Source organism: Anolis carolinensis, chromosome 2 (assembly GCF_035594765.1).
Source record: "Anolis carolinensis isolate JA03-04 chromosome 2, rAnoCar3.1.pri, whole genome shotgun sequence".
Classification (NCBI taxonomy): domain Eukaryota; kingdom Metazoa; phylum Chordata; class Lepidosauria; order Squamata; family Dactyloidae; genus Anolis; species Anolis carolinensis.
In genome coordinates, this window is record NC_085842.1 from 285,307,583 (window position 1) to 285,322,189 (window position 14,607).

Sequence of the window (14,607 nt, forward strand, 5' to 3'; positions counted from 1 at the left end):
AAGGAGATATTAGTTCAAGACTGGCATTTTACTTTTTCCTTGGCTGACCTCAGAATCTAGTTTGTTATGTTAGGCTGACAGCCAAGATTAAAAGAGAGGTAGAATGGAAATGTTTCCAGTCATCAGGCCAAGGTGCTTTAACTTCCATGACTGACAAAATAATGGTTTTCAACTGCACTTTGAGAATTCTCTGGTATCTCTGAAGTAAAAGACAAGTTCTGCAGGTAAGAAAATTGGAGTACAGGTTCATGAAACTGACTCTGGTTCTGTCATACTGTTGATATTTTTTTACAGATTCAGTCAAATAGTGACTGTGTACTGAGCTAAACTATAATAAATGTTAACACTGGTTTAACAGAAGCTTAACTTGCGTTTGGCATTTAGCAAATCCCATTTTCTGAAAATGGAGTGTCACTGGTGAAGAAAACAGGAAAAGTTTGTAAACTAATGCATTGAGACCAGAATTTCATTTATTCCATATGGAGCATATCAATAACTTTATTTTGTATCATAAAACTGTGCTCAATTTATGTATAAATCGTTGGTGCCTAGGTCTTTAAATTGTGATTGGAAAAATATGTGCTTGGCCTTTTGTACAGACACTAGTACTATTGAGTACCTTCATGTAACATCTGTAATGTAATATAAAATAACATCACACATATTTAATTGCACATCATGTTCATTTTTTTTTGTTAGCTCTAGATGTTTGTGGATGGGGGAAGTTTCTCAGCACTATGATCTCTTCCACTTTGGAGTTTCACATGGACTGATCTTACCACAAACATATAATTTGGTTAATTAATTTCTGGCTCAAGAACCATTCTGAAACCTACCAAAGTTTGTCAAAATCCAGTGGTCTCTTAAGTATTTTAAATATTTTTAAAGGAAATATTTGTCTTTCTTTAAAGACACCCAAAAAAAACATTTTAATTGATTAGACAAAGAAGTTTTGAAAATACTTGGCTGCAAATTCACAATCTAGCTCTTAATATTGCAACATGAAATAATTTGGAGAGCTGTCTTTCATGAAGTCTAGCTATATTTATAATCAGGTTAATATTCATTTTTATTTTGTTAATTATGATAACTCATACTAGCCAATAACAAAACCAGAATCTATCTTACTAGTAAGCTTCCGGAAGTTTGCAGAAATAGATTAATAGGCTTGTTTATATACAGTTAGGTTGAACATTACATGTTAAGCAAATACAGTAAAGAGCAGTCTATTTTTTGTTTATGTAATACCTAGAAAATCACTGAACCACATCTTTGTATCTTATACAGATAAGAATCCGCAAAGTGATTGTAGTTCACACTTACAATTTTGTCTTCTGCCCTGTGTTTCTCCCCTGTGTTTCTTCATTTGGGAATGTGATGATATTCCTGAGGAGTGTCTGGATTTTTTCAGAGAAAGCACCTTGAATTTCTCATAATTAAAGATGCTAGGCATTCAAAGTACGTTTAATATGTTACAGCATAATTAAAACACAAACATTTTTTTAAAATTCCATAAATACACACATTAAAATGTATTTCAATAAAAGATACATATTTAAATCAAAGTATGTTTAATTGGATGATGCCCCAAAAAAACAATTTATTTATTCAGTTTTATGTACTGAATTTGAAGATTGCAGTCCTAAGCATTTATGCAGTTGTGGTCTTCTAGTAATGCCCTTTGCCTGCTTTGTTTTGTATTGTTATATAAAGACAGAGAGCTCCATACTGAGCATTTATAAACTGGTGCTCCAGGCTTTGCATCCTACCTTTTTAAAAATATATTTTTATTGTAAACACAGGTAGAATAATATCAAAATCCATCACTATTTCACTATACATATCAAATGAGATTTTCTTAGTAATATTAACCTTGCTTTGTATCTTACCTAATGAATTTCCTTTGCCATATCTTTACTTAGAATTGTGTTGGGTTGTTAGTATCCAGTTTTCATGGGCACAGTAGTATTTCTTCTATGAGCAGTTCACATTACATTTCCAATTTATTGCCTTTAACCTTCTTCAACTTTATGACCCATGACCATGCTGGGTTCGGGGAAGTATTGTCATTAACTGCCCTCAAGTTGACTTTACTTGATAGCATTCTTACGAATGAAAGAGTTCCAAGTCACTCTGCTAACAATAACCCTGCTCATGTCTTCCAGACTCTGGGCTGTGACTTTCTTGAGCAAGTTTATCCTCCTGTAATGTGGTCTTCGTATTTCTTAAGGCCTTACACTTTACTAAGCATTATTGTATTTTCTACTGTCTTGTGACTTCTCATGAAATGTCCAAAGCAGGGGTCCCCAAACTAAGGCCCGGGGGCCGGATGCGGCCCATCGAAGCCATTTATCCGGCCCCCACGACACAAGGGCAGAAGGGGGTTGGGCTAAATGACCCAAGGGGTCTATTCTTCTCTTATAACCATTATTATTATTATTATTATTATTATTATTATTATTATTATTATTATTATTATTATTAACATTGAGGCTGGGTGGCCATCTGTCAGGGATGCTTTGCTTGTGCTTTTGGTGCACAGAGGCAGATGGGGGTTGGACTAAATGGCCCAAGGGGTCTCTTCCAACCCTCTTTATTATTATTATTATTATTATTATTATTATTATTATTATTAACATTGAGGCTGGGTGGCCATCTGTCAGGGGTGCTTTGCTTGTGCTTTCGGTGCACAAAGGCAGAAGGGGATTGGACTCAATGGCCCAAAGGGTCTCTTCCAACCCTCTTTTTGTTGTTGTTGTTGTTGTTGTTGTTGTTGTTGTTATTAATATTTCTCGGTGGCCAACTATAGTCCGGCCCTCCAACGGTCCTAAGGATCGTGAACTGGCCCCCTGTTTAAAAAGTTAGGGAACCCCTGGTCCAAAGTATGACAGTTCCAGTTTAGTCTTACTAGCATTTGGTCAGGGCTCAGGCTTGATGTGTTCTACAACCTGTTTGTCTTTTTAGCAGTCCATGGTGTCTATAGAATGTTTCTCTAGCACCACATTTCAAATCAGTTGGCTCTCTTATCAGTTTTTCCCCATGGTCCAGCTTTTATAACTACTGTATTCGTAGAAATGGGAACTATGATGACATGGACAGTACTAACTTTAGTATTCAACAATATATCTTTACACTTTACACGTGACTCAATCAAGATAAAGGAAGGCTTTGACTTATCTCAGGGTCTTTATTATCTACTTTAAAGTTATGCAAATCATCTGTGGTCATTTCTATTTCTGATTAAATCTTAACTAATTTAGTTAGCATTACATCATCTGCATGCTGCTTTGTTTAAATATTGCTCAACCTATTAATAGGAAAGCTCATGTATGTATCTTCAAATTCCATTAGAAAACACCAATCAAAAAGTGCTGTTTAGTCTTGTCTTTAATAATAAAGCCTTGACTTTCTAGTCAGGAAAATCAAGCAACCTTTTGAGAACCAAGAGTTTGGACCTCAGTGCTTATTGAAATTGATAAATGTTTTCTCGGATTCATTTCCACTTGGACCTTGATATTTTTGATGTAATTTCAAAATATGAAACAACCCTATTTTGTCTTTGAAATACTTACGGTTGTGAATCAACTGTGGAAGAAAACTTACTTGATTTGCATTGTAGTATAGTTTTACAACATACTCTGGTGTGTGATAGCTGCCTAACATACATGTTCTGTCTTAACCTCTTCTATTTAGTCAGGGAAAGGATGGGAATAGCATACTTCAGTGGACTTATATATCCAGAAATTCTATGCGGAAACATTTAGAAGATTTGAATTTCCCAAAGTATATTTCTTGGAAGATAAGTGCCAAACTATGATAATTTCCAAAAGACTTCATGGATGATTTCATTTTAGCACTTTTAGTTACCCTGGCATTTTCCCCCACAGGGAATCACCACTTCTTTTTAAAGGGAGTGATTGCCTCTGAGTGCCTGAGAAGGCAATTATCCCATTGAAGGGGAAACATAGGCAGCTATGTACTGACCACACAAGATAATATACAAGAGGTATTTATGTGCAGAGTCAAAATTTTACAGAATTTAGCAATGTTCCCATAATCTGAAAGCTACTTGTACGCAGCCTAGAAATGGCAGTGTTTTTATGTATTATTATCATTGTCATCTTCTTTATTTCTATCCAGCCTTTCTCCCAATAGAGACTCAAGGTGGCTAACAATTACATGACATAAACCAATGAAAACTTAAAACAAGGCCAATACAAAAATTAAAAAAAGAAATATCTGTGTCATGAATATAAAGTTAAAATGCAGTTAAAATGCAATTAAATACAACTCAAATTACATTAAAAGCTCAACATCCCCCCAAAAAATCCCACCCACAACCTCCCAAACAGCCTGTTTGTGATATGATATCACTCCTTGTACCTTGAGGTGAAGGTATTTATCTATGAATTCCCATTCTTTGAAGCACAAAGTAACACAACTATCACATTCTACTTTCTGAACTATTCAGTTTAATTTTGAGATCTATAGATAAGAGTACAGTACTTTAATTATTTTTATTTTTGATTCTGTGATTCTAAGTTTGTAAATAGATGAGGTAGTCTATGGATAAGAGCAGGTAAAACTTCTAAGTATGTTTCAATTTCTAAACATGTGTGGCATTTATATTTAATCATGAATTCTTATTTAATTTTTTTCCAAAGATACAGGAAAAAACTTAACTCTATCATGATCAAGTAGCATTAAATGGAATCTAGGCTCATAAAGAATAAAGCAAAGTGCTTTCAGCAACCACAGTCAGTGTCTGTTGTAAATTAGATTATATTTTTCAGCAACTATGACATATAGAGATAACTTGGCAAAAAGAAGTTACTATGAGTGTTGTAGTTTGAAGACAAAAACAGTGTCACTGTCAGAAGGAATTGAGGGAGATGAGGTGTTACCTATGGAATGATTGTATTTTTTTAAAGTGTAACTCTTACTCATTTTTAGTTCTCATTCTAAGAGTCTTTAGTAGTTTAACATATCATTACTATGAATTTGACAATTGTAATACTGTAATGAGATACTAAATTCACTTATCCTCATTTACACTTGTGGATGAATTTAGTTATGTGAACTAGACCTCTGTGATATTTCAGTAAAAGTGAAATACTTTATCACTGTTCACTATCTTACACTGGTAATATCATCTTAATATTGAAATACTGCTATCCTGTTTCTCTATAAATTAAGTTTTAGTGTCATTCCAGAAAGCTATAAACAGTGTTCAGATAGTCTCCCTCCAGATCCCCTTAAAATAAATCTGGGTGTTTTTGCTTAAAAAAAAGTTCAGAATCACAGCAAAATTCAATGCGCTCTTCCGAATCCCAATTATCTTCCTCCCCCCCCCCCCACACACACACACACATACATGTCTGCTTGTGGGACTGGATTAGGGAGCAAAGCTGCTGCCTTTTGTAGTGATTTGAACCAGTGAGGGGTGAAAAGCCACCCCCGCAATTTATAAGGTCTAGGGGGCTTGAGAGGACTTCAGGAGCTACACTTAGTTCCAAGGACCAGGTGTGGTCTGTGGGCAGCAGTTTGTCCACCCTTGCTTTAGAAGAAGGAGCTAAAACAAATCCCTTGTTAGTTGCATATTTCAAACTAACACTTTTGTCTGGTTTACAATTGCTAGTATCTAAGCTCTAGAGTGATCAACAGTTATGTTTCCATGTTTTCATCGCAATCTGTCTAGAATAGTTCGTCGGCATCTCAAAGGTGATACCACTTTATTCAGAACAAAAACCGTCACTTGGTGCTTCGTTATGTGGCTTTGTCAGCTGAGTTATGGTTTGGAAATTTTCTTATGTGCTTAAACTGGTGTGGTCACTGTGGCAGAAAATGGAATCCCCTTAGGTTGCAAGGTTCTGAAGCATATAGAGCTTTTAGATTAAAATCAGCACTACTTGATCCATGATCAAATCATGGATTATAGTAACTTTAACAACATTAATTAATTTAATTACATTTGTTAATTATAGTAATTAAGCTCTGGTTAAACAGCATGAAAGAAATAATTGATTTTGTGCTACCTGATCGGCCAACTACTTGAAGATACTAGATCTTATACTGAATATGGTTCAGCTTATTTTTGTTCTTCCCACGGGGTTTCTGCATACATTTTTATTATATGGATATTTTTCTGGTATCGTATCTGATTCTGTCTTTTGACATCTATATAAAGTAGGTGATAATTTATAATGGAAGACGTGAATTCTCTCTTTGCTGTATTACTGTCTTGGAGTAGTCTTGTTGATCTGTTTTGCTCACTTTATGAATGGTGCCAGCTGAAAAGACATTAAAATCCCTTTTTTCTGAAATACATTCTAAGCATTCTAATACTCCTGTTTCTTATCTGTACAGATGCATGCACTGTACTTGAAATGGCTATTGCAGCTTCCTGTTGTAAGTTTTTCTACCTCAGCAGTGTGATAATTATTGCAGCATGTGGACAGAAAATGATCATTGTGTTATAACCTTGAAGAATCCTACTATAAGGAGCAGAATAGTCCATATCAGGAGTCCAGAGCTAGAAATGCTAGGTTTGAAAATTGATTTGATAATGTTGAACATTATAAATTCGAAAACCATTTCACTAGTATAAACACTAATAAATAATAAAAACTCTTTAATTCAGCAAGTTATCCTGAACTAACTCATTGATTAAACCATTATTTTTACTGTATTTCAATACGTTGTTGTTCACTGCCTCGGTCCATGGGGAGAGGTGGATATGAAAATAATGATGATGATGATGATGATGATGATGACGACGACAACAACAACAACAACTACTACTACTACTACTACCAGTAAATGGCATGGAGATTACCATTTTTAAAATTCTAGAAGAGAATAGTTTGTAACTGACTTCGTTGAAATCACTCTTTTCTCCCCTTATGGACTAAAAAGCCCATAATAGGATTGTTGCCTGTGCATAATGGGAGTCCCACACATCTGCCAACTGTCAGGTTGGGGAAGGCTGTCCAAAAACATGGTATCACACCTTACAACCGCTTCAGTTCAGTTGTCACTCATGCACATTTCTCATTTCTTTCCACGTTCAACCTACATGAACACTTTTCTCATTTTTTTCAAATGCTTTGTTTGTTAGAGTTTAATGTTAGTTAGAGGGGATTCTACTGCAAAAATGTATATCTACAAAAATTGGTCACTGATTTAAGGGTGGAGAATTTGAAGTTTTTGCATCCTTACCACTACCACCTTATCAGTAAGTGTGATTTGAAAAAGTCAGTAGTATAGCACAATTCCCAACTTGGGAAAGGTAGAGAAGCTTATTGTTAATAATAGAGAGAAAGGAACCAGTTAGCATAGTGGGAATGGCCTATTATATAACAAATTAATATTCAGTATTCAACATCTCCAAAACATGAATAATATCAGGGTGACCTGAAGCCCGTCAAGGACACTGATTGACATGTAGATCTACCCTCTATCCAAGGATGGTGATATTTAAAAAATCTAACCCAGATATGAAATACACTTAGTATATCACTGATTATAACCTTTCACATCTCTGTAGGATGAATTCATCATAAGAATTGGCTGATTGCAGCATGATACATATGATGGCAAACCATGGCTTACAGGCTTTAATTCATACATTTCATATGAATGCACTAGGTCCTGAGCTGGGAATCCTGGGGCGGGAAGGGTTACAATTAAGACCCAATATTTCTGGGCATGTGAAATAAAATAATCCTACCCCTACATTGCTCTCTTCTTCCTTAAATATTTTAAAAACCGTTCCTTTTTAACTGGAACTGTGCTACTAAATAACTCAACTGGAGTTGAAACTGGATTGAAAACAGCATGGATGCAAGAAGAATTCAGTGACCCATTCTTAATTTATCGTGTCAGAAGCGAACATTCTTAATACTGAAATGGGTTCATACTTCTCCCAATTTTGAAGCTACAGTAGAGTCTCACTTATCCAACACTCGCTTATCCAATGTTCTGGATTATCCAATGCGTTTTTGTAGTCAATGGTTTCAATACATCCTGATATTTTGGTGCTAAATTTTTAAATACAGTAATTGCTACATAGCATTATTGCATATTGAACTACTTTTTCTGTCAAATTTGTTGTATAACATGTTTTGGTGCTTAATTTGCAAAATCATAACTTAATTTGATGTTTAATAGGCTTTTCCTTAATCCCTCCTTATTATCCAGCATATTCGCTTATCCAACGTTCTGCCGGCCCATTTATGTTGGATAAGTGAGACTCTACTGTATTTGGATCATTTGTGCTTTTTTACACTTCATTTCATAATAAAATAAACAGAAAATGAATGATTATGTATGGTGTCCCAGTACAAATGCTTTTAGTAAACAGAATCTGGTTATGTCCAGTTGTAGTTACAAATTAATAATCATGTCTTAAAACAATCTTAACACAAATGGTAAAATTAATGTCAGCAAAGGGTTTTTTCACTCTCCCTCTATTTATCCTGTCATAAAATCACGATCAAGTAGTTGGTTGCGGAACTTCCCAGTATTTCTATGAACTTACAAACACTAGCTTCCACAATAAGCCATCCCCAAAATATTCCATTAGTTTGTTTTTATGGAACCAAATTATTAATTTGAAAAACAATTGCTGAGAAATGCTATCTATAAAGCTTAGAAGGTATGTCTAAAATAACAGTGTTACCCATGATTCAGTATTATTTGAATAACAAGGCTATGATAACAGTTCTTTTGCAAACAAAGGCTTACTATCCCTTTTGTAAAATAACACAACAGCTGCTAATATAGTTGCATTTTTAAACTTTTAGAATATGGCTTTTGTGGAAACTTTGGCAATTTTTATATTTTTACAGCAAAATGTATCTTAAAACATTTATTGATAACACGTTAATATTAAAATATTGAACATTACTTTTGAAAATGATAATCTAGTTTTTAGTGAGATGCTTTACAGCATATATAAAGCATCATAGGTTTCTTCCACCAGAATTTTATTATCTTAAATTTTCATGTTAGTGCACAGACAAACCTTTTTTTTCACTCTCTCAATTTTCCATTGTGAAACCTGTAGGTTATTAATAATAGCTTACTGACTGGAAATAGGTCATCTTCATGGTACCAAGATATTTAAAACTTTTCATAAATCATACAGCATATTGTGCCTGTGAAGGATGTCTCTCTTAACTTTTCATTTCCTTTTGTTGGCTTCATCATGTCGCATATTGTTTCACGCTTTGCACAGGTGTCCCCATTCCTCTCTGCAAAGGATATTTACTTATACAAGTACTTATAAGAATATTTTCTGGATAGTCCTCTTTTGTGTCCTTTGCTGACACAGAGTATAAACCTTCAGGAAAATGTGTTGCTTTGACGACAAATGGGATAGGCAATACTGAATCATGCTGTTACTCAGCTTTGTCTTATCTGTTAATGTTTTTTAATGCAGCTTGCATTTAACTTTTGGTTAAGGGTGATCAGCTATAAAATATCTTGAAGGACACATTTCATGTTATCTCCTGTCAAAGGACGAAGGTACAAAATTACAAAAAGGGTGGTAGTTAATCCAGCATTTTCTTAAATACTGTAGTATATGCTATAGAAGTTATGTGGAAATAGTTCACCAATTGGAGGAATAAGGAGTGAAGGCATCTACCCAACTAGGTATGGGAATGAAATCAACAAAGGAATTTCAAGGATTTTTGATCCATGGTCAGAGACTAGGGCTGCTTCTACAAATGATATTTTGAGGAGGCAGGTGGTCTGCAACCTCTACAGACTGGATGGGGAATTTCTGTGGGTTACATTAGGCTCATAGGTCAGAGTTAATAAGCTTTAAAATGAGGTTTCCTCCCCTGGCTTAAAAGAAGTATTTCCATGAAGTCTGATCATCGTATTTGTAACAGATAGAACTGTATTGGGAGCAACATAACGTTATGTAGTATATTTGCAGTGTATGGAAAACAGTTTCTAATTTTGATTTATTGGCATATTTGCTGAGAGAGTATGTCTTGCCCAAGATCACCCAGTGTGTTTAAATAGACAAGTGCGGGTTTGAACTCTGTTTTCCAGCATTGCAGCTTAGTGGTTAAACCACTACAGCACACAGGCTCCCATGTTTGTGCATGTTTATATTGCAGTCTATTTTGACAAATTTAGTATTGAGATTAATACTTTCAGCTAGTAATGTTTACAAAAATTAATCTCTGCGGTATAATATTCGGTTTTGAGCCAAATTACTACTTTCTCTGCATGTTCGAACTCTCATTATATTTATATCCATGTGCTGACCTGCTACATTCAGCAACATCAAAACTTTAGTTGTCAAGATTTCAGTAATTTGGTGGTTTAATGAATGTTCGACCAGAATACTGAGAGACCAGGGTATAAATCCCTGCTCAAGCATGGAAACCCACTGAGAGGCCTTGAGCAAGTCATGTTCTCAATCTTAGAGGAAGCAAATGGCAAAGTCTCTTTAAACAAATCTTGCTTTTAAAAAAAACCCATGTTAGATTCACTTTAGACTCACTATAAGCTAAAAATGACTTGAAATCACCAAACAAAAATATGTTTGTTTTGCATTGGCAAAAATAAAAATATAGTGTAATCAAATTTAATTTTCTTATATTCTCAGAGTTACATGAACACGAACATTCAATTCAGACCGTAGTTCTATACACTGCATGCAAAAGTGACATCCAGTGGCCAGTTACATTAATTAGCATAAGTTCTATTCCATAAGGCAGATATTAGCAATTCATTAATAAAATGAAAGCAAATCTCCTAAAGTCCTATGCTCATAGGATTGTGGTGTCAGAAGCCCTACACAATTACAAAATGTTCTGTTGGGAGGAAGACTTTTAGAAATCTCCATGTAATGGGAGTTCTAATAATGTACATAGAAGTGGCAATTGTCTGGTTTTAATTTTCACTTGTAGGAGATACTCAGTTATTTTACTAGTGGCCAAAGGTAGCTAATTTCATTCTCTGTTTCACTATGGAAACCTAATTTCTTTTGTTTGATCAAAAAATTACCACCACCCCAAAAGGCAAGAGAGAAATGTGAGCTCACAACATTAAATTGGGAAGACCTGCCAGAAGAGATAGGTCTGTAATTGTTTTAAATTCTGAATCTCGTTTAGCTGTCGAATTTATTCTGGCAGGTCATTCCACGGTCTAGAGGTGGCTGATGAAAAGGTCCTCTGGGTGACAGTTGCTAGTTGAGTTCTGGCTGGTTGAACGTCCCCCAGAAGACTTGAGTCTATGAGATGGAGAAGGCAATCCTGCAAGTAATCTGAACCCAAATCATGTAGGCAACCAGTGGAGTGATTTTAGGATAGCTGTGATATGCTCATTCCTAGATGTTCCCTTAACCAATCTGGCTGCCATATTATGAACTAATTGGAATTTCTGAACTTTGTTCACAGATAATCCAATGCATTGCAGAAGTCCAACCTTGAGATTACCACTGCATATACTACCACCTTTAGGTCTTCTAGTTCTAGGAAAGGGTGCAGCTGACGCATTAGCTGCAGCTTTTGATGACTTTTTGCATGGAGTAGATATCAGGTCTATGTGGCATCTTCTTTTAGAGCAAAGAAGAGTATGAAGGAGATCCAGCTGTGGATCTTGCATTTGTTGTGTAGCTTAATCTTTAAATGTGCTTATTTCTGTCTGGCTTTTTTTCCATAACGTTCTCCTTTGACTTACGCATGATCTTTCCCTGAGCGTATGCTGATATTCAGGTTTGCTTATAACAGAACCATACGCAAACACATGATTAAGTCAAATGTGTGCTAAGATTCTTGATCCCTAAGCTTGACTCCCAGTCTAAGGCAGCCAGTTTTTTTTAAAAAACCTCAGTTTAAACTGAATTTAAGTGTTTTAACTGTATCTTTAAAATGAGCACTGATGGTTTAAATGGAGGAAACTATGAAAAATGTTGAGCAGAGAGTGTTACTTTCTGCCTTGACATATTGTGGTCAAAGTAGTGTTTGGTTGTGTGCCTGTTGTGCAATGACAAAGGTTTATTTTTCCTTTGTTCTTTTCAGAGCGCTGCAGCAGCTCCCAGTCCAGTGCTAGGAAACATTCCCCCAGGAGATGGCATGCCAGTAGGTCCTGTACCACCGGGTTTTTTTCAGGTATTCAGAACAATTATGAATATAGGAACTTTAGGACTTAGAAATGGGCCAAGAGTATTATTTGGCACTCCCATAAAAGGGCACGGCTTCAAATCTTGCAATGTATATAATGCATATTTTTAAAACACAATGAGGCAATGTAATGCTATTTTGTATCAGAAGTTGAAAAGTGTAAAGCAGAGCATACTTGTAATAGAATTTTGGACGTGCAAGAGTTAATCTAATTGTGCCATAGATGGCATATTTTCTACCCCAACATTGGTTTCTTGCTTTGTTTTCACTATAGAGTCTTCCTATTTTGAGATTACATTGGACTGATACCATAAGAGTTAAGCAGACCTGTGGAAAATGAGTAGTCTAATCTTGTTATTCAAATTAGAACAAAATATTTCAGTTCCTTTATGTATTATTTAAGAGGAGGCTATGTGAATTGGAGTATTGGTGTTTTCTTAGTGTGCCCTCATATCAGTTTTCAAGCTCAAGAATAGGTACAGGAGCAGTTGGAGAAACAGTATTCTTTCTGTGCAAGTATTTACTTTCTCCAATCTACTTGGAAAGAAAATGAAATCATGTATAATTCTGCTAAGATAACTAATAAAACAATGAATTAGAAATCAATATATAATTGAATATTTTTATCACTAAAAATACAACAGAAAACAGCTTCTATCTTGATGTATTATGTGTAGATAGAATGTTGTATAATTTTTAGATGGTTGCAGAATATGAATATTGTTTCACATGGTTTTTCTTCCTGATGGGCAAAAGAGAGCTGTAGTGGTATGGTGTGCATGCTTCTCTTTTTTAAGCAGAGGCGTTTAAGTTGTGGAACTACCCATGAGAATGATGTACTGTTTTCTGGGCGGCTTTCTTTCTGTCTGTTTATTTTCTCATTTTTCAAGTGTCTTATATCCTGGTCAAATATATGATTGGTTCTTAAATGCTTTGTATGGTAACTGACATTTTGTCAGGAGAATTGTTTTTTTTTTTTTAAAAAAAAGGGTATACATTTGTTTGAAATAAATAAAATTATAAATATTTGTGTGAAACACACAAAAAACTCAAATACAGTACCCCCATCTAGTACATGCCTATAGAATGGGACACACAATTGCTTAATGGGATAGCCAATAAACATGAAGCGTCTATTATGTAAGTGATCTTATGGGTTACCTCTCATACACACCTTCATTCCCATGTTTCTGCTTTTTAGAATTCTCCTTCCAGACAGAATTTTAGGTTCTTCTCAGTGCAATTCAGCTCATTTAACCACATTCCTATGAGTGCAGAGTTTTCCTGCATCCTTGTATTAAATTATTGTGTTTTGAATTGTGTGTGATCCATTTAAGGACAACTGTGTTTCACACTTTTAAATTTTTTATAGCATAAACCAGTTTTGATACCATAAACCAGAGTTTATTCACAAGGGTTACTTTGCAACCAAGAGCACAGTAATGGGCTTCTTTGTTCTATTAGCTACCACTCATTTAAATGTGATGCCAGGAAGCTACCTTTCTACCAGTGCAACTTGTATAGGCATATAGATAATAATTGTCATGGAAATTTTAAATTTCTCAGTTATGCGATGTGATGTGAAAGTATACTTATTCAACTATGATGTGTATTGATGAGACTTTAGTGGTTGATTTTTCTAGAGGAGAGGAATTAAGTAATGTGCTATAAATAATTGAACTGTTTTAAGTCAAGGCTGTTCTACTCCATAGATTTAGTAATTTATTTTTTAAAAAGTAATTGGAATTATAAAACAGACATGTGTGGCTTAATTTCTTATTTTGTTTCTGTGAAAATCATTTCCTTTTGTTATTTGATGTCCTCCCTCTGATTTTCTTTTTCAAAAAGCATCCTTATTTAAAAGGAAATAGTAATATCCTGTTAATTCAGACACTCGATGTTTCATATTATCTTCTTGTAAATAAGTATTTATAAAGTTGTACAGTGCCTTACAGAAGTATTTTATTAGAGATAATATTTTTGAGTTTAATTCATATGATAATGAATGTTCTCACCATAGTACACCCTTCTAAAGAAAGACCAACATTTTCAACAGTATTTCCAATACTTATTTCTTTGTTACTGTTAGAAAAGCTTTTACAACTCTCAATTCACAAACAATATCATCAGCTCAACTAGAGGTAAGGCATAAAGGGAATCCCTGGAACTATGTATTTGTGGCTTTGGAGAGGTGGAAGACCTAGTTCACCATTTATTACAGTGCCCGTTGTATAGTGACCCCAGTATGCATTTCTTAGGTGACCTTTTGTGAGTGAGGGCAAGCTGGATGTTGCCTGATAAATTTATGACCTGTTGGCAGATCATTCTAAAGCCATTACACTCAAGGTTGCCACCTTTGTGGTAGCAGCTCAGAATATCAGCTGCAAAGACATCAGCAGTGGGTGGCAAAAGGAATCAGTTATTGGTCTGACGTTTTATCAAGTAAAAAAAATTCCCTCAT

General features: G+C 34.9%; 1 protein-coding gene across 7 annotated transcripts in view; it reads left to right on the forward strand.

Moving 5' to 3' along the window:
* Positions 1-14,607, forward strand: part of ssbp2 (single stranded DNA binding protein 2) — a 134,286-nt gene that overhangs the window by 73,330 nt on the left and 46,349 nt on the right. For 3 of the 7 annotated variants that reach the window (XM_062972280.1, XM_062972281.1, XM_062972283.1), the window contains exons 5-6: positions 6,367-6,408; positions 12,045-12,134. The exons of 2 other annotated variants lie outside the window; for them this stretch is intronic. In XM_062972280.1, the coding sequence (XP_062828350.1) occupies positions 6,367-6,408; positions 12,045-12,134 (132 nt within the window). The remainder of the gene's footprint in view (positions 1-6,366; positions 6,409-12,044; positions 12,135-14,607) is intronic. 2 more of the 7 variants (XM_062972282.1, XM_003216275.4) reach the window with 1 other exon arrangement.